At 42.0% G+C, this 18,968-nt stretch overlaps 1 protein-coding gene across 1 annotated transcript; it reads left to right on the forward strand.

Annotated features, from left to right (window-relative positions):
* The first annotated feature begins 8,080 nt into the window (after positions 1 to 8,080).
* sult5a1 (sulfotransferase family 5A, member 1) lies at positions 8,081 to 11,563 on the forward strand. The gene is made up of 7 exons (XM_067249203.1): positions 8,081 to 8,195; positions 8,491 to 8,643; positions 8,774 to 8,982; positions 9,551 to 9,677; positions 10,280 to 10,377; positions 10,726 to 10,906; positions 11,098 to 11,563. The coding sequence occupies exons 2-7, from the start codon at positions 8,505 to 8,507 to the stop codon at positions 11,247 to 11,249; spliced, it is 906 nt and encodes a 301-aa protein (XP_067105304.1). The 5' UTR covers positions 8,081 to 8,195; positions 8,491 to 8,504; the 3' UTR covers positions 11,250 to 11,563.
* Positions 11,564 to 18,968: the final 7,405 nt, after the last annotated feature.

The raw sequence follows: 18,968 nt of genomic DNA on the forward strand, positions 1-18,968 counted from the left end.
TCTCTCTCTCTCCCTCAATCTGTCTCTCTCTATCTCTACCTAGTTTCAGCCAACAAATACAGAAGTGCTTGTCCTACAAAGTCACTTCTCGTCATGTCTTGTCATAAACCCATGACCGAGTATAGTTAATGTGTAATGTTGAAAGATGAGTGACACAATTCAGGATATTTACTTTCTTTACTCTGGAACTTGTGAAGACATTACAGGCAACGTGGGGCATGCTCGTCATTCATATTCCTTCTGACTATACGCATGCACAGTGCCTAGTTATAGGAATTCAAACTGATCATTACTTAAACAAGATGAACAATCGGAAAATGTGTCCAAACTTTTGACTGGTACTGTATGTTCTACACTAAGTGACTGTCCAGTGTACTGACAGAGTACCATATGTGTTAATATTTTAGCATCGCTCCAAAATAGGGAGGGCGTGAGCTCTGTCATAAAATACATGAGAAATTATGACTTTGGGTGTAGTTCTATGAAGTCAGATATCTGGCAAGACATGGTCTCAGGCCAGTCATTATCATCCGCCGCTATAGACATCCGTCATGATAAAGATGAAAAATCTTATCAAACATAAGAAAATGCATTTATTTTTATTTGTTTGACAAGAAGATATTATCTTCTTAAGATCTTTTATGAGCAGTGCTGTCAAAGTTCAAGTTCAGAAGGTTTAAGTACCACTATGTCTTTCTCCAAACCACTGAACAATATGATTCTAATCACCTAGATCTACTGATAAGCACAGGTCTTAGAGGATATTGGTGTCATCAACTAGCTAAATACATGGCTGGCAAAAAAACATTGAGTGGTAACAACTTTCTGAACTGGAACCATAAAAACAGCTGCTTTTGTGGCAATCCATTCTCAGGCCACTGTTTTCACACTGTTCACCAAGCTTCAGCTAACACATTGAGTAGGAGTGATAATTATAGGTCAACAGGTTTTATGTTCCTCTCCCTCTCCAGGCCATAGAACCATAGGTCATAATTAGCTGCAACACATATGGTTCAGTTTCACCCAGCATGTGTTCACAGAAAAGTTGCATTTTCTAAGTGTGTCTTAGAAGTGTCATCAGGCCATCAGTGATAAGGACCATATGTGACACGGTCCAGAGCCCCGTTCGTCGTAAGGGTTGAAGCTAAGTTAATCAATTGTCCCTTTAGCCCGTTAACATTAGCGAGATGAGTGAGAATAGCAAATATCGGTTCGTCAACGGCTGATCCGCATCCAAATCATGTGGTTAATTTCAATCAGGCTAAACTTATCAGGGAAATTGCACGTGCACGTCCTACTTCAAAAGGCAGGAAAGGTCGATCACCAAAACCGTGATTTTCTAACTGTATGATGGCGGAAAATACGAAAGAGAGAGCGGTGATAGGCTATTCTCGCCATCCGAGCAAACTATTATAATGAGTCTCTATAAGACAATAAGCGTATATTATCATGGCTAAGTCAAACACCGCCACCGCTGCCAGAGCAAGACAAGCAGCTTGGCAAAAATTTTCCAATAAGCTATAAATGCGAAAGTTTTGGGGAAATGTATAGGCTCATCTTAAGTGCCTCATTACCCCAATCAGATCACATTTCTTTAAATGTGCCTACTGCGGCAGTAGGCTTAATGGAAATTTTCAGAATAAGTAGGCTAGATAAAAACAAGGCCAAAGAGTATCTAATTGATACGAATTCATAGACACTTATGAGGATATATGTAGGCTACTGAGCTTATATCATGTACTATATATGTGTATATGCATGTAGGCCTATGTGTAAATCCCTCTTTGATTTCATTGACTGGGACATGGCCAGGGAATATGATGAGTTGATTCATCAGCTGGTTAAGCGCCAAGTACACTTTTCTTACAGCAACGCATGCTGCGGCTTTGCCAATGTTTTCTGCATCGCCTATACTGTATACAAATTTAGCCTATACCTGACGCAAAAAACCTCAAGGCTATGCAGAGTCTGAAGCAAAGTTAAAGTTTATTGTCAATTTCTTCACATGCCAAGACATAAAAAGGAATCGATATGACGTTTCCCACTCTACCACAGTGAAACATAAAAAGCACAGGCACAACAGATAAGACAAGACATTTCCTAAAACATAGCGTTACATATTCACATACAGCAGCATAAGCTCATAATAACGCTTGCTGCGGCGTATGATATTTGCAATGTACGGCCCGAGAAGGTCTTGCAAATAAATGAGTCCTTGTCCGCTGAATCGATATCGCTCAAACAAGAACTCATCCGTGTGAAATAAAGGATCTTGGCAATCGCGAAGAACTCTATTGGTATGGAAAGCTAATCGAACTAAATTATAGCTCCTTGGTCAACTGGGTCTCTCAAAAAGGGAGCTGCCATGTTATTTTCCGGGGGTGTGTCAAGCTTATCCAGCTACACTTACGTTAGCCTGCTCTGGAGCAGGTTAGTGCTAATTGATATGTTACTATGGTGATTTATCGAAAGTTGCTTCCACGAACCAAAAAGAGGGGCGTTTTTTATCTTAGCCTGAAAATTAGCTCGCTAAACCGCTTAGCGAGCTACGACGAATACCCCCCAGTTGTGGACGTTATATTATTGGGTGTGCTCAAGCCTTCGGCGAGAGCACAACCTTTGTTCTCTCACATATATATTATTTTTTTTCTTTTTTTTTCTTTTTGCCCCCCTAAAACTCAGTAAATACTTGGCCTACATAGACAACGTAGGTGTCAAAAGTTTCGTCTTGGTAGCGATTGAGTTGCTTCTATTGGAATTTACGTGAAATTTACGGAAAAGTGAAGCTAACGGTGGCTAATTTGCTAGCCACAGTCACTGACGTTACTAACGTCACTGCGTCACTAACGTCACGAAAACACGCGTGACTACCTTTGCCAGAACATTCATTTCACATCTGTTAACTTGGGGGATAGCTAGGCTAACTATAGCTTTACTTCAAGGCAGCTGCAGAAACGCCACAAGAAAAGAGGCCAGGGTGATAACTATTTACTCATTTTACTTTGTGATATGACACACAATTGTGATGTGTAATGTACAATATAAGCTGATATTATTAAGGAAGTACATCTACTTTCGGAAACAGTAGTCTACTATTTCACTGAAGTATTAGCATCATGACATTAGCCTGTGTTTCCCGGGCAACACATACTACAGTGGTCTATGATGTAGCGTTATCTGTTTTCAATCGTTAAAATAAACATTCCTCACATATACATTTTCGTTGTAGGATTTATTCTGACATTAGAAAACGATTTGTTGGTGAAATTACCATTACCTGTGGTTTCAAACCAGTGTAGCTCACTGCAACGCTGTAGCTTACGGGAGACACACTACAAAAACATCTAGCTACAGTACACAGCTGTTTAGGAAGTCAAACGGAGACAGAAAATGTTCGGCACTCCCCTTACTTAAATCAAAAGTCTATCTAACTACTAACCTGAACTTCATTGCCACAGCCTAAACGTTGTCAATCTGTTCATGAAAATAATTAATTTCAGCCTAAACCGTACAACGGAACGTTAAATCCAATTCAACCAACGCAATCGCTACCAAGACGAACACAGCAGTAGTCTAGTACTGTACCGTAGTAGTACAATTTACCGGGGCAGCTTCTCAACACAGGGCTATATCGCATTTTGCGTTGTTACTGACAATGATCGCTACCAGTGAGCTTTTTATGAATGAGCAATTTTCCACTAAATAAATGTCAAGCTTATTTACGTTTTGGGGGGCATATTTTCAGTTAGCAGATGGTACCGTTTGAATTGCGATTCCATCTTCTACTGCTGGGTAACGTCGTAGAATAATCTTCAAAGGGGTTGTTTATTCATGAATGAATGCAATATGAGTAGGCTAAATGCCTGAAAATATCATGAGAAGAGAAAAACTTAAAATGACGTTTAAATCATAGAGATTAGGTCAATTTTTACACCGGTCTGCAATAATGTCACGAAAACACGCGTGACTACCTTTGGCAGAACATTCGTTTCGCATCTGTTAACTTGGGGGATAGCTAGGCTAACTATAGCTTTACTGCAAGGCAGCTGCAGAAACGCCACAAGCAAAGAGGCCAGGGTGATAAATATTTACTCATTTTACTTTGTGATATGACACACAATTGTGATGTGTAATGTACAATATAAGCTGATATTATTAAGGAAGTACATCTACTTTCGGAAACAGTAGTCTACTATTTCACTGACATATTAGCATCATGACATTAGCCTGTGTTGCCCGGGCAACACATACTACAGTGGTCTATGATGTATCTGTTTTCAATCCTTAAAATAAACATTCCTCACATATACATTTTCGTTGTAGGATTTATTCTGACATTAGTAAACGATTTGTTGGTGAAATTACCATTACCTGTGGTTTCAAACCAGTGTAGCTCACTGCAACGCTGTAGCCTACTGTACCCGAGACACTAGTGTGAGTAGCTAACAACAACTCCTCAGCTGTTTAAGTCAAACGGCAACAGAACATGTTCGGCACTCCCCTTACTCAAAAGTCTTTCAGTAGGGAAACTATCTGACTACTAACCTGAACTTCATTGCCACAGCCTAAACTTTGTCAATCTGTTCATGAAAATAATTAATTTCAGCCTAAACCGTACAACGGAACGTTTAATCGAATTCAACCAACGCAATCGCTATCAAGACGAACACAGCAGTAGTCTAGTACTGTACTGTAGTAGTAGAATTTACCGGGGCAGCTTCTCCACACAGGGCTATATCGCATTTTGAGTTGTTACTGACAATGATCGCTACCAGTGAGCTTTTTATGAATGAGCTATTTTCCACTAAATAAATGTCAAGCTTATTTACGTTTTTGGGGGCATATTTTCAGTTAGCAGATGGTACTGTTTGAATCGCGATTCTATCTTCTGCCGGTAAAGTCGTAGAATAATCTTAAAAGGGGGTTCTTTATTAATGAATGAATGCAATATGAGTAGTCTAAATGCCTGAAAATATCACGAGAAGGGACAACTTAAAAGGACGTTTAAGTCATAGAGATTAGGTCCATTTGTACACCGGTCTGCCAAATGTATTCGTTTTGATTCAGCCTGTCAGCTGCCTCTTGCAGGGGAAATGAGAAGACATCATATTTCATTCTACACTTCACTCATATTTTGAGTTGTAAATGAGCAGCAAAAAAAAGATGCTTTTAAATCTATGTAATCTTTATAAATAATAAGTAGGCCCGATGCATTTTTATATAAAATATACAGACCCCTGTGCAACCGACGCAAGCAAGCACACCCTACAATTTCCCCAGAAATTGTACCCTCTCTAGTTATTATTATATTACCCTCAGTAGGCTACAAATGCATACTTGCCAGTCCACTCTGTCTGAAATTTGCGATTTTCGGAATCAACTTTTCGCTTTTTGTGGGGTTTATACGGTGGCCGACATGTGCAAACGTGCTGCAAATTAAAAACACACATGCAAATAGACAAAACACGAGCAAATTAAGAAAACATCTTCATTAATTTGACAACACATGCGCAGCATTCAGCAAATGCGCTGCTACACACAACACAACCAAACACATCAACGTGCTACAAATAGAGTTTTCAGTGGAACAGCTTAATTTTCGGCCCCACGGAGCGAAAGAGAGAGCATATGAGAAGTTTGGACCAACATCGAAGTAAAGAGGCGACATACAAAAGGTTAGTATTCATTTTTACATGTGGCCCTCCTCTTTTACAGTTTTTCAAAAGAGCAACTTCGATTTTTGTCCCATTTTCAAAACAAACTTCTCATATGTTCTCTCTCTCTCGCTCCGTGGGGCCAAAAATCAAGCGGTTCCATTTAGCGCTCCCCCTAGAGGCCTGGAGAACTTCCGTTGTGAAAACTGGATGCAGAGTTTTTGGTTTGCATGCTTTCGTTTTTGCAATGCGTTTACGTAGTAGTGATGGGAAGTTCGGATAATTTTACTGATTCGGTTCTTTGAATCTCGTTCAGTAAAATGAACTAATCTTTTTTCGAGTCATTCGTTCATTTCAAGGGGGGGGGGGGGCGGGGGGGGGGGGCGGCTATCCGTCCACTGCAAACACGTATCATATTCTCATGTAGGTTAGTGCATGACATGTGCACCAGCAGATACTATTTTAAGAGAAATTCCTGCATTAAAATAATGTATCATGACAGTTTGTATGATTTGGTCATTTATTATCACACAAGCATTTAATTATCACAGCAAACAATTACACTGCACTAAACTGTAAGTGTAAATAAAGTGAAAATAACAAAACCAGTCAGTATGATGACTTGAGCAAATATCATTCACGTCTTTCTAAAACAGCGGCCAGGCGAAAGGGAATGAGGAAACTGTTTCCTCTCCTAAAAAATACAATGCGGGTCACGTGAAAAAAGGATCCAAAGACTCGTAGAAAGACCGAGTCGGGAAATGAACGAATCGTTTGTTTTCCTCTAGCTACCAGTACAGAGCCTATGCAGGTCACATGAAAAATTATCCAAAGACTCGTAGAAAGACCGAGTCGGGAAATGAACGAATCGTTTGTTTCCTCTAGCTACCAGTACAGAGTCTATGCAGGTCACGTGAAAAATGATCCAAAGACTCGTAGAAAGACCGAGTCGGGAAATGAACGAATCGTTTGTTTCCTCTAGCTACCAGTACAGAGTCTATGCAGGTCACGTGAAAAATGATCCAAAGACTCGTAGAAAGACCGAGTCGGGAAATGAACGAATCGTTTGTTTCCTCTAGCTACCAGTACAGAGTCTATGCAGGTCACGTGAAAAATGATCCAAAGACTCGTAGAAAGACCGAGTCGGGAAATGAACGAATCGTTTGTTTCCTCTAGCTACCAGTACAGAGTCTATGCAGGTCACGTGAAAAATGATCCAAAGACTCGTAGAAAGACCGAGTCGGGAAATGAACGAATCGTTTGTTTCCTCTAGCTACCAGTACAGAGTCTATGCAGGTCACGTGAAAAATGATCCAAAGACTCGTAGAAAGACCGAGTCGGGAAATGAACGAATCGTTTGTTTCCTCTAGCTACCAGTACAGAGCCTATGCAGGTCACGTGAAAAATGATCCAAAGACTTGTACCCGAAGACCGAGTCGGGAAATGAACAAATCATTTATGTTTCCTTGGACGAGCCTATGCAACAGTCCCGATGCGCGGCCACGGGAAAATGAACGAATCACTGTTTGAGAGGACTCGTTACTCCAGAGTCCTTGTAAGGATTCGTTCAAAATGAACGAATCGTTCACGAACGACACATCACAATTATGTAGGCCAACTGCAGCGTTTTTGGTTTGCGTGCTTTCGTTTTTGCAACGCATTTATGTATTTGCAGCACGTTTATGTATTTGGTTGTTGGTGTTGTGTGTATTTGCAGCCTGTTTGCTGAATGCTGCGCATGTATTGTCAAATTCATTAAGATGTTTTCTTAATTTGCTTGTGTTTAGTCTATTTGCATGTGTCTTCTTAATTTGCAGCGCGTTTGCACATGTCGGCCAGAGCACGCCATGATTTTCGCTAAGGAAAAAACAGGTACCGTTAGCAAATCGATTAGCCTGCGTTGTTGCGAATGACACACACCCACAGAGGTTGTGGCTAGGGTTGCCAACCGTCCCAAATTGTCCGGGACATCCCGAATTATGGGTGATTTTGATTTGTCCCGTCGGGACAGCTCCAGTACCGTATTCCAATCACAGCCTCGCCGGCCAATAATAGGCTACTGTTAATGTGCCAAAACTCATAGACATATATACATGTCTATGCCAAAACTCACGAAAACGTTGCTATGGGACACGGTTGTTGCTTGTTGGTGACAATGGTTGGTTTAGGCCTAAAGCTTTTCAGTGTCTGTGGCATATGGTTAGAGTCTAATGCTATTTCAAGAAAACAACATGACATTTTAGAGAAACTTGTAATAATTGTCTTGACTATTACTATGAACAATACATCCAAGTAAAGTAGTGGTTTGCCAAAATTACACTGAAATGAGTAGGTTTATGGTATGGCTAATGAAACCTTGCAATTTCCTTTATTGTTGGGCAGCTGTTGGCGCAGGCGCATAGAAAATGTTCCTCATTTGGGATTGAGGAAGTTGGCAACCCTAGTTGTGGCCAACGTTGAGTGAGTTGTCATGGTGATTACAGTTATTACAGCTCCTCATTGGACCTTTAGATTGGACACGGAAGATAGAAACCACATCTAGTAGGAACAAAATATAGGCTATAAAGCGAAATCACCAACCAATGACTAAATAAGAATGTTGATTTTGGCTTCGGTCCAAATTGTATTGTGTCCGGGTCCGGATCCGCACCGGAGTCCGCCTATTGAGTTCCCCCGCACTACTGCATCCTCTGTATTATCCTTACAACCACACATGAACATCACCGTTGTGACTTCATTTGTTCCATGACCTCCACACAGCCCACCACTTCCTTTTCAGAGACTTCCCCTCGCTTATTTAAGGCTGCTGTGGTACAAACTCTCTTCTTTCTGACAGGAAGCCTACTAGACATGGCCCGTCTGGATGTGACTGAGACTGTCCAGGGTGTCTTCTTCCCTGGACACCTGCACACCCAGGACTCCCTGCAGCAGGCCCGGAGCTTTCACTTCCAGGATTCGGACACACTCATCGTCACTTACCCAAAGTCAGGTAAGAAGAGTAAAGCTCACCACTCTTTCAAAACAAAACAACCCACAACACAGTGGTGCTGCTAGGTTAGTCGGTCTGTGTGTGTGTGTGTGTGTGTCTGTGTATCTGTCTCACTGAGAATCTATGACAGGCACCACGTGGATGCAGGAAGTGGTTACCCTAGTAAGTAGGCGAGGAGATCCCCAGATGTCCCAGACTGTGCCTAACTGGGAGCGGGCGCCCTGGCTGGAGCAGTACTACAGCAGCCAGGTGCTGGGGGCCTCCCAGGGCCCACGTCTTCTCACCACACACCTGCCATACAGCTTTCTGGGAAACGCGTTGCAGGGCTCCAAAGCCAAGGTCAGTCTCCTGTGAGCTATGCATCTTTATGTTTCACATTTACATTTAGTCATTTAGCAGACGCTCTTATCCAGAGCGACTTACAGTAAGTACAGGGACATTCCCCCGAGGCAAGTAGGGTGAAGTGCCTTGCCCAAGGACACAACGTCAGTTGGCATGACCGGGAATCGAACTTGCAACCTTCGGATTACTAGCCCGATTCCCTCACCACTCAGCCACCTGACTCCCATTTCAGTTTCTGCTCTGGTGATGCTATGGAGACCAAAAGTGCATTTGTAACGTTAGCTGTCAGTTGTACTGGAACTGAAATACAATATGCAGATGGCTTGGGTAATTACTGACCTACAGAACCGTTTTTCAATCAAGTTTATCGCTTAGAGTTTCTTTCAAATGATGATATTTCAGTTCACTACATGACTGATGTGAAGAATTAGGATGAAACTATGCGAAAGGGAGTTTTTGAGAAACAAAAGAGACGGAACCCATTGGTAGTCTGTCAGTTAGTATCTCATGACAGCAATGAGTAACTGTGCAAATTGTCGCTGTCATTTCTTCATTCCTCTTTCAGGTGATCTATGTGAGCAGGAACCCCAAAGATGTAGCAGTCTCTTTCTACCACTTCCACAAGATGGCTAACTTCCTCCCTCAGCCTGGTTCCTTTAAAGACTTCCTGGACAGGTTTCTGGAAGGCACAGGTAAGATGAAATGACTGTCTGCAATTTGTGATGGAAATCTGAGAATCAAGAAACTGAAGAAGTCTCTTACTGCACCCTAATGCTGTGAAAGTACCAAGTCAATGAAGTCAGTTTCCAAATACAAGTTCAAGACAAAATACAAAGTATTTATTACATCTATATAAGATGCAGGTGTCTGATACACTCAAGCTGAGCCTCTCAGAGGACTGGACAAAGAAGACAGGAATGAAGGGCAGTTAAATAGTATCACAATATGTTTTTTTTTACTCTCACTAAAAACGTCAGGTGGGTAACAATCAACATAGCCTACGCAAGCACAGGGAGAAGCTCCGCATTCAAGGTGCTAGATAATTTTTGTTTAGTTTTTAGATAGTGCTCCTCACAAATGCTCCTGTTATACATGGAGAAAGCATGCAGCCACCTGCACACAACAGGCTCTTGTTCATATTATCAGAACACAAGGTTACAGCTTTCTCATGAACTAATTAGACAGTCTTATTAATGTAACGATTTCGATCACAAATTACATACAGATCTAGTAGATCAAATGTCATGTAAACAATGCCCAACAATGACTTATCTCACGCAAAATGTTTTTACAGTTCACTACGGATCTTGGTTTGATCATGTGAAAGGCTGGACCAGTCAAGTCGACCTTGTGGACAATTTCCTTTTTATCTCCTATGAAGAGATGTGGCTGGTAGGACGACTCATCCAGATCAAACTGCTTCTACTGTTGCCATTAACCACACAATAGCAATAGACAGCATGACACCAATTTACAAAATGCATAAAGTAGTATTGTATTGTGTTAAATTTCCATAGAGTATCAATGGAACACAATGCAAAATACAGTAGAGATATGTTGACATCCTATACATTGATACTACATTGATCAGACATCTCTGACGTGCACTGTGTTCATTATATCATAGCATAGCATATAGGGCCCCTAGTGTCTCTTGTTGTCACTATTTATACCATAACACAATTTTCAAGTAATATTTTTGTGAATTTAAAGAAACTGCACCTTTATTTATTCCCTTAGGACCTGCGAGGGTCCATAGAGAAGGTGAGCACTTTCCTGCAGCGGCCCCTAGAGGACGAGGAGCTGAAACGCTGCCTCTGTCACTGCAGCTTCAGCAGCATGAAGGAGAACCGTATGGTGAACTATACCCTGATCCCTCAGGACATCATGGACCACAGCAAGGGAACCTTCATGAGGAAAGGTAAAGTTGTCTTGTAAAAGGTCCCATTACCTGAATATTTGGTTTTTGTCCCTCCCCTCCCCTACCCCCAACTCTACCATACCCTACCCTACTCTACACTTCCCTCCCCTAACCCTAGACTACCATATCCTACCCTTCTTTTCTCTACCCTACTTCATTCTGCTGTGTATGCCATGTGATTTTGTGAACAGGTCAAATTGGAGACTGGAGAAACACCTTCTCAGAGGAACAGAACTGTCACTTTGACGCGGTTTTCAGCACCAAGATGAAGGACAGTCATCTGAACTTTGTGTGGGAGGGGCCTGTGAAAGAAGGTGTTTCCTTACGAGAGGAGATGTTCTGAGGATGAAAACCCCCTGGAGACAGCAATGCCAGCTGTCCTCCACTCAGCCTACTACCTGGTCTCATGGACATTACGAGGGGAGCCTGATGTAAAACAGCTGAGGGGTTACTGCCCTTCATCTCTTCTTTACTACAGCTGCTGCATTTCTCAGAGAAACTTTCACTGATTCCCTTAGTTTCCCTTAGTTTTTTCAAATTAATATGTTTTTAAAAAGGATGATTTGTTATTTGTAATACCCAGACCCAAAGCAACTACTTTCTTATTTCTGAAAATCACAACCTTTCAAACCATTAAAGAAACTTTTTTATTAATGTAAACATAATGAGTGTCTTGAAAGTATATTTGCACACTCCTCATATGACTTGCTGTGTATGTCTCTCTCGTGGCAGATCTATTTCATGTCTGTATTCCTACATCCAAATATGTGGGATGAATTTAGTTTTCCCTCTCCTCCATCTTTCTTCCAGAATGTACCTTCAGTCATGAATAAATCATGGTAGATCACTCTTTTCATTCAACACCCCACTCCCCATAACAACACACCTTCAGTAACCCTTAACTATGCTAATGTATACATGAATTAAGCACCAGCACCACATTATCAGCTTGCTGACGCACAGATCTTCCTGTGAGCATAGAGCCCAGCGCGCTGATAAATGAGTTTTTTAAAAGGAAAGCATATCCATTAAAACAGCCCCATGTTATGTCACCCGAGATGGCATGGTCATCTCACTCCTAATGAACCCATCTATTTTCTCCAAGGGGCATGTGGAAACTAATACTAATGAGGGGAAAAGTGAACCTAAGGATAATGTTAGTTAACCATTTACTAATATGGTTTTGCGGTGTGTTTTAAATTACAAATCAATTTACCTACTTATTTTATTTAATGAGACAACTCCAGTTTTTAGATTATCTTTTTGAGGACATAATTAAGTGCATGAGAAACAAACTCGAGCTAGCCTCCACTTCTTAAGCACAATTATCATGCAAGTGTACCACTTTCATCTCCATTTGAAGTGATAAAAAGGCAATGGTTTGTCAAAGTTATGCGAAAATGCTTTAACCTTTCTCTCCTGTCATTTCCCCATGAATAACTCATCTTAAAGGTCAGGGTACTCATGTCAGGTGAACCCCAGACAGACTCTAAAGACCACCTCCTGACATACACCTATAATACATATTGCTGTGTGTCTGTGTTTCTGCACATGTTTATTTCAGCAGCAGTTACAAAGAAAATGGTGCTTCAACAAAAAGGTAGCAGGGAAGAAATCTTTCTCTGATAACAAGTAGTTCCTGTTTACCATTGTAAAGGCTTGCATGCAGCACCTGTGCTTCCAGGGGCGAAGCCACAGGGGATCTGTTCACAGGTAACAGGCAAATAGGAAGGCAGGCATGCAGGCTGACAGGAGTAGAACGAGAAGAATCTAGTGAAAAGATTTGTGTTTGTGTTATGATACAGCTCCATTCATTTAGAGAGTGAATCAATTCAGTTCAGCTTAGGCAACCTTTATGATCAGACTGTTCTGCACCCTCTTTCAAGAGCTTGTTTCATGAATTGAACAGCTGAAGCCTGCAACTCTGGTTAAAGGTGCTACCTCTCTCATAGAGGACAACATTATTTGGGATGTCCATAGCAGACAGAGCCTAATGACAGAGACAGACAGTGAAGATTTCTGCTCATCACTTCTTCAATCTGCTGTGATTTTGAAGAGTCCGGAGACTCCACAGTTTGTAAGCTTTTTGTTTGAGTTGCTTGAAGGTATCTTAGGTAGCCTTTCTCATAAAATGTACTTGTATTTCCTTTTGTTTAGTCTCACGTGCACATCAGCAAAAAGACAACTATGAACTCACAGAGACATGGGGACAGGGCTGCTGCTCCCACAGATAACTGTGTGTGTGTGTGTGTGTGTAAGGGTCAGGGAAACTGAGTGACATGGGGCTTAGGGTTGTTTAGCCAACACATCACTCTTTCATCCACCCTGCCCTCACTGTATCATGGGTAATGACCCAGGGTGTATTTCCATGCTTCAGCACACAGTGTTTAAGATCAGGGGGCGATAGATATGGAGTGAGAGACTAAGTGGAAGAGGAAGTAAGAGAAAGGAAGAAGCCAGATAGATGTTACTAGAGCTAGTAAGAAAATGGAGCTGTGTTACTGAAGCGAGAGAGAAAGAGATGTCCAATGGCCCTGACTTAAAGACTGAAGGGTCATTGTCAAAGTAGTGTGATGTAAAAGCTCTTGGGGGAGGAAGGGGGTAGATGCAGAGAGAGGGAGACATGGAGAAGAAGAGAGGGACCATGAGGAAACATGGAAGACACTGAATAAGTGGAGAAGCAGTGTGTGGAAAGGAGGAGAGCCGAATCTGAGAAGGTGGGATGGAGGGAGGGATCAAGAAGTATATGTTTAGTCAGCGAGAGAGAGGCTGACACTGATCTATAAAGTCATCTGAGCCCAAATGAACCAGACACAGTTCCTTTCAAGGACTTGAAAGGAGAACAGAGGAGGAGAAAGTAGAAGAGAGGATAAGAGAAGGGAAGGAGACTGGGAAAGATAGAAGGAGATGAGGGTCTATTGGTCAGGTGGCCTTAACCGGTAGGTGTGACAGCCATGGCATTTGCATGGCATTTAATCCCTGTCCACTCCTTTTATACAATGACCATCCCTGGTGGTATCAGGGCCTGTTAAAGCACTTCAAGAAGATGCCTGGAGAATAGACTGCATCACTACCCACTGGCACACACATAAACATTCACACACAGAAAGTGTGCATCATTTAACAGATATACTGTTATATACTGTACATACTATTCTCATTAGGTGCAGGTCTTCGGCATTCAGTAACTGAGATGGATGGCAGGTCACAAGGGTGTGTGTGTTTGTGTGGCAGTGAAATCCATTTCACAGGTCTATTTCCCAACACATCAGTAAATATATATTTCAGTGACAGATAAATACACACACACACTCACACATACACACACCTGCACACACACACACACAGATTCTGGGTGCTAGAAGACAGCTGTGTGAGTTTGATTTAGGGGATCGTTCAGCTTTAAGGTTCTGATGGAGCAGTGTGGGCACAGAGAGAGATAGACAGAGTGTGTGTGTGTGAGAGACACAGGGAGACAGAGAGATAAATGGACAGAGAGAGGGGGGAGAGAGAGAGCAAGAGAGAGCTGTCAGTCAGTACAGCGTAGCCTAGGTAGTTAGAGTCTACCTTGTCTGCTAAACTGCTAGTTATTATGCTGTGACTTCAAAGCCAGAGGCCTTGGCACTTTACAGCCCTGATGAATGTTTAGACTGGCAGACTTGGGCTCCTGCTCATGTGTTGAAGCAGTCACTTGAAATTCAACCACAGATTTCTGAAGGTACTCTGATCTTATTTGCCTGAAAATCACTGAATTTTGGTCATGCATAGTTGGTGTGAAAGCTGAGATATCTGCTGGAAATGACTTTCCTTCTTTTTTTAGTTGTGTGTGTGTCCATTATGTTTTTTTTTACCCCAGACATGCCAGATATATTTTATACATCCATCCATTCTCTCTTTCAAACCTTCGAAGAGAAAGCATCTAAAATGTTTCACGTTACAGTCTAGGCAGTACAAACTAGAGTTAATATTGAATAGTGTTTGTCTGACTGGGATTAAAATGGATGGTCTACTCTAAAGTATCAAGCATCAAGGATGTGGTTGCAGGTGTACAGAGTGAGAGACTACGTCAGAGCAAAGAGCTTTTCATTCACAGTCAATGTCTGTATACTGACTGTACCACTGAAGGTAATGGTGTTTGTTAAGCCCACAGGGATTTGATAAGGTACCTGTAAATATTAGAGACAGATATGGTGGATGATGAAAAGAAATACACAACAGTAGGCCAGTCTGAACTGGAAATTCTACACTGAGATAAGAAACAGCACAAAGGCTAATAGCCTGATTATTTTAGGCTCATTTGCATTATTTACCAATGAGAACAAAGTTCCTGTGTTATCAGGTAGATCATGTTCACTGGTGCTGAGAGACATACCACATAGGCCTCCATTGTACACACTTTAGTATTCCATACTTTACTGTAAAGCTGTTCTACTCATCCTACGGTTGCATCACGTCCCCCACTCCTGCAAGGCTGAATTTAACTGGAAAATCAATTTATATCTTGCTCCATATGACATGAAGATATTTTTGCTGGCATGATAACATGCAAAGCAAATCATTGTGTATGCCTATAATTTTGGAGCACTTTGACAAGGCCTCTACTTTACTTACCTCCTAAAAGGGATGGGTTCAGTGGTTCTCAGGGCATGATTGACAGTGCAAAAGGTTGAGAGTCAGAAAAAAGTATGGAGAGCTTTGTAAAGTAAGAGATGGGAAGAGAATAATAATATTTCATCTTCCTGCATTATTGGTGATAACCAATATCTCCATAGTAAGTCATTGTTTTCATTGAATGATCAATATGGGAGTCAGGTGGCTGAGCGGTGAGGGAATCGGGCTAGTAATCCGAAGGTTGCCAGTTCGATTCCCGGTCATGCAAACTGACGTTGTGTCCTTGGGCAAGGCACTTCACCCTACTTGCCTCGGGGGAATGTCCCTGTACTTACTGTAAGTCGCTCTGGATAAGTGCGTCTGCTAAATGACTAAATGTAATATTTCTGAAATGTGAAACTATTAGTATCATTGTGGAACTGTAATCACTTTCTCAGCTGTAGTTATCAGCAAAGTGACAAAGATTCCCTGAAGAAACAGACAGTCAGTTTTCCAGCACTTCCTTGTGTCTACACTGAAGCCAAACACTGTCGAAAGTATTGGAATTTGAGGCAAGTTGACCACATCCAGGCAGTAGGAAAGGATATTTCTGATCGGAATGGAACCTTTTAGAACTGCTGCAGCAAGGACAGGGCCAGAACCACATAGGATTCCTTTAGGAGTAGTAATGAAAGTTAAGTCTGTCCACTATTTTGTTTCATTTTGCTTTACTGTCTGTTACATCATGTCAAAGAACAAACTTCATTATTTAACCCTTGTGCTGCCTTCGGGTCACATGACCAAAAGGTTCATAACGAACCATCGTTGTGTTTACCCAATTTTACCCAATACAAAAACAAATACAAATAATTTTCTTTTAACCTTTGCAATGTGGGGGGTCTGAGACAGCCCAACGGTTAAAAGAAAATGCTTCACTTTGTTTTTGTACGTGGTAAAGTTGCCGCAATACGACGGTGGGTCACAATGACTGATGGGTCAGAATGACCCGAAGATAACACAAGGGTTAACATTATTTAAGTGAATAAAAAATCTGCCCCATTTCTATATATGTGGACGGTTCGATTAGAAATTCAAACAGTCGATGCACAGATTTTGTGATGATTTTTCCTGGGTCTACCTGCTAAAAGTATGAGGGAGCTATGATGATGCACACCATCTGAAACATCACTCAGAAACGTGCTTCAGTCCATCCCATGCATGCAGACTGCTGCCCACTGACAGACCCAACAGCTCTCCCAGGATCTCTCCCAACCCTGCTGCCACTTCTGCTCTGGTATCTCCTCTGGAACAGCCTGAGGAGCAGGGTGTCTCATCTTAACCCTCGTGCTGCCTTCGGGTCACATGACCCAAAGGTTCATAACGAACCATCGTTGTGTTTACCCAATTTTACCCAATACAAAAACAAATTTAAATAATTTTCTTTTAACCTTTGCAATGTGGGGGGTCTGAGACAGCCTAGCTGTTAAAAGAAAATGCTTCACTTTGTCTTTGTATGCGGTAAATCTGTCGCAATACGACGGTGGGTCACAATGACTGATGGGTCAGAATGACCCGAAGATAACACAAGGGTTAACAAGGATTTTATATTAGAAGGAGTTGTTTTCAAAATAATTTTCTGCCATTTCACATCATATTGGGAACAGAGCAAAGTAAAGCCAAATTGCCTTCACAACATTACTTACAGGAAAACGTACAGGACTGACATCACGCACCTGTGTCCATGTATGTCATGAGTGAAATGAGTCACAAAAAAGAAATTGCATTATACGTGTGCTGTGTGGGTTATCATGGTCGGTGACACAGGTGGTGGTGGCTCTATCTATTGTTGCTGTTTGAAAGGGAAGAGAGAGAGAGCGACAGAGCGACAGAGAGAAGCAGTTCGTTTCCCAGAGATTAGAGCCTTGGAGAAAACACACAAATACACACACATACATGCACAAGCAAGCACGAGAGAGAGAGAAAGAGTCAAAGATCCGACCATAAGAAAACACGAGGATCATGATGAGAGAAACTGGACAGGAAATGAAGCAAGGTTTTCAATCAGGCCTCTTGCATCAGTCCACATCACATACAGCCAACCACAACATCAACTCAACCTCACGTTTAATGACACATGAGAATCAGGGGCTATGCCAGGGATAGAGCCGGTCTCAGGGTTAGACCTCTGTTTAACTCTGAACTCTAGCGGCAATAAACCACTGAGACATGTGACATGTTGTGTGTTTATCAGGCATTATGTTTTGCTGAACTTAAAACAAAAGCGAATTCAGTGTCTAAATGACGGACGGGATTAAAAAAGCCTGGTGCTGCAGCCCCCTACCGCCCCCGCCTCCTTACATAACTGCCCCAGTGCTGCAGGACGGGGGTGGGGGGAGGGGCGGGGGATTGGACTGGCCTGGGTGCTGCTCTCTGAGAGAGGCTTCCAGTGAGTAACCACCCCTGACAGGGGTATTAATATTTCAGACACACCAGAGGTGCACCAGACCCCCCCTGCCATCAGCCACTAAAAAAAGACATTTCCATCCAACACGATATTCGTGTTTCAGTTGGAAACTACTAAGAATAGTGTTGAGTCACTGTAATGGTGTAATAGGAACGTCTGTTGCAGGAATACGGTTGTCTGAATGTACATGTCATAAGAAGTACATTTCTTTCAAGCACAAATCCCAGGACCAGATACCACACAGGATATCAAGCATGATAAAAAAAATGTTTATGGCCATTTAGCCATGGTATAAGTCAACAATGATTTATGAGTGTTAGTGGCCTACATTGTTACATCAGCAAGTAAACGTTGTCAGACTGCACATACACACGAACAAACACCCACATGCACGCACACACACACACAAAAACACACACACACACACACAGACAAGCACCACCCATCAATAAACAAAAGCAGGATGTTGTGCTTTGAAACAAGAACATGTGGCCACAGAAGACAGCTGAGAGCTTCTACTTCCTGGAACTTCATTACCTGATATTACTCCTCTGGCTAATCGCCCGCTTCCTTACCACACCTCTTTTGCTGCTATACAATACACCCTCTCTCACCCATGTGATATGCTGACATGTATGTAGAGTATGTGAACATGTGTGTGTGGAGACTAGAGAGACAAGCCTGTAAAGATTTTAACTAAATCTGACCAGGAGCTTGGGTTCCCTTGTTGAAGGGGTCTCAACTGACCAGGGGGGTGTTCCATCAACGTCGATTAAGGAAAAGCTAGACTTATCTCGCCAAGTCTCACTTACTTTAGCGAGAGTTCCGTTCCATTAAGGTGGCTTATTTTAGTTCTAGCGACGTAACCAAGGTAACTTATACTTCGGAACTAGCCTGATCCGTATCAGGCTAAAAGTCAAGCTAAACTAAAATGTGTTGCAAATAATTTCAAACAGGCGGAAACAGAATCTCAAAAGACAGTTCCGTCGAGTAAATTCCTGCGCGCAA

This window comes from Osmerus mordax, chromosome 13 (assembly GCF_038355195.1).
Source record: "Osmerus mordax isolate fOsmMor3 chromosome 13, fOsmMor3.pri, whole genome shotgun sequence".
NCBI classification, from domain to species: Eukaryota; Metazoa; Chordata; class Actinopteri; order Osmeriformes; family Osmeridae; genus Osmerus; species Osmerus mordax.

Coding starts and splice junctions, on each gene's coding strand:
- sult5a1 (XM_067249203.1), top strand. CDS start 8,505: ATGGCCCGTCTGGATGTGACTGAGACTGTCCAGGGTGTCTTCTTCCCT. Junction 9,678..10,279: donor CAGGTTTCTGGAAGGCACAG/GTAAGATGAAAT, acceptor ATGTTTTTACAG/TTCACTACGGATCTTGGTTT. Junction 10,378..10,725: donor CCTATGAAGAGATGTGGCTG/GTAGGACGACTC, acceptor TTATTCCCTTAG/GACCTGCGAGGGTCCATAGA.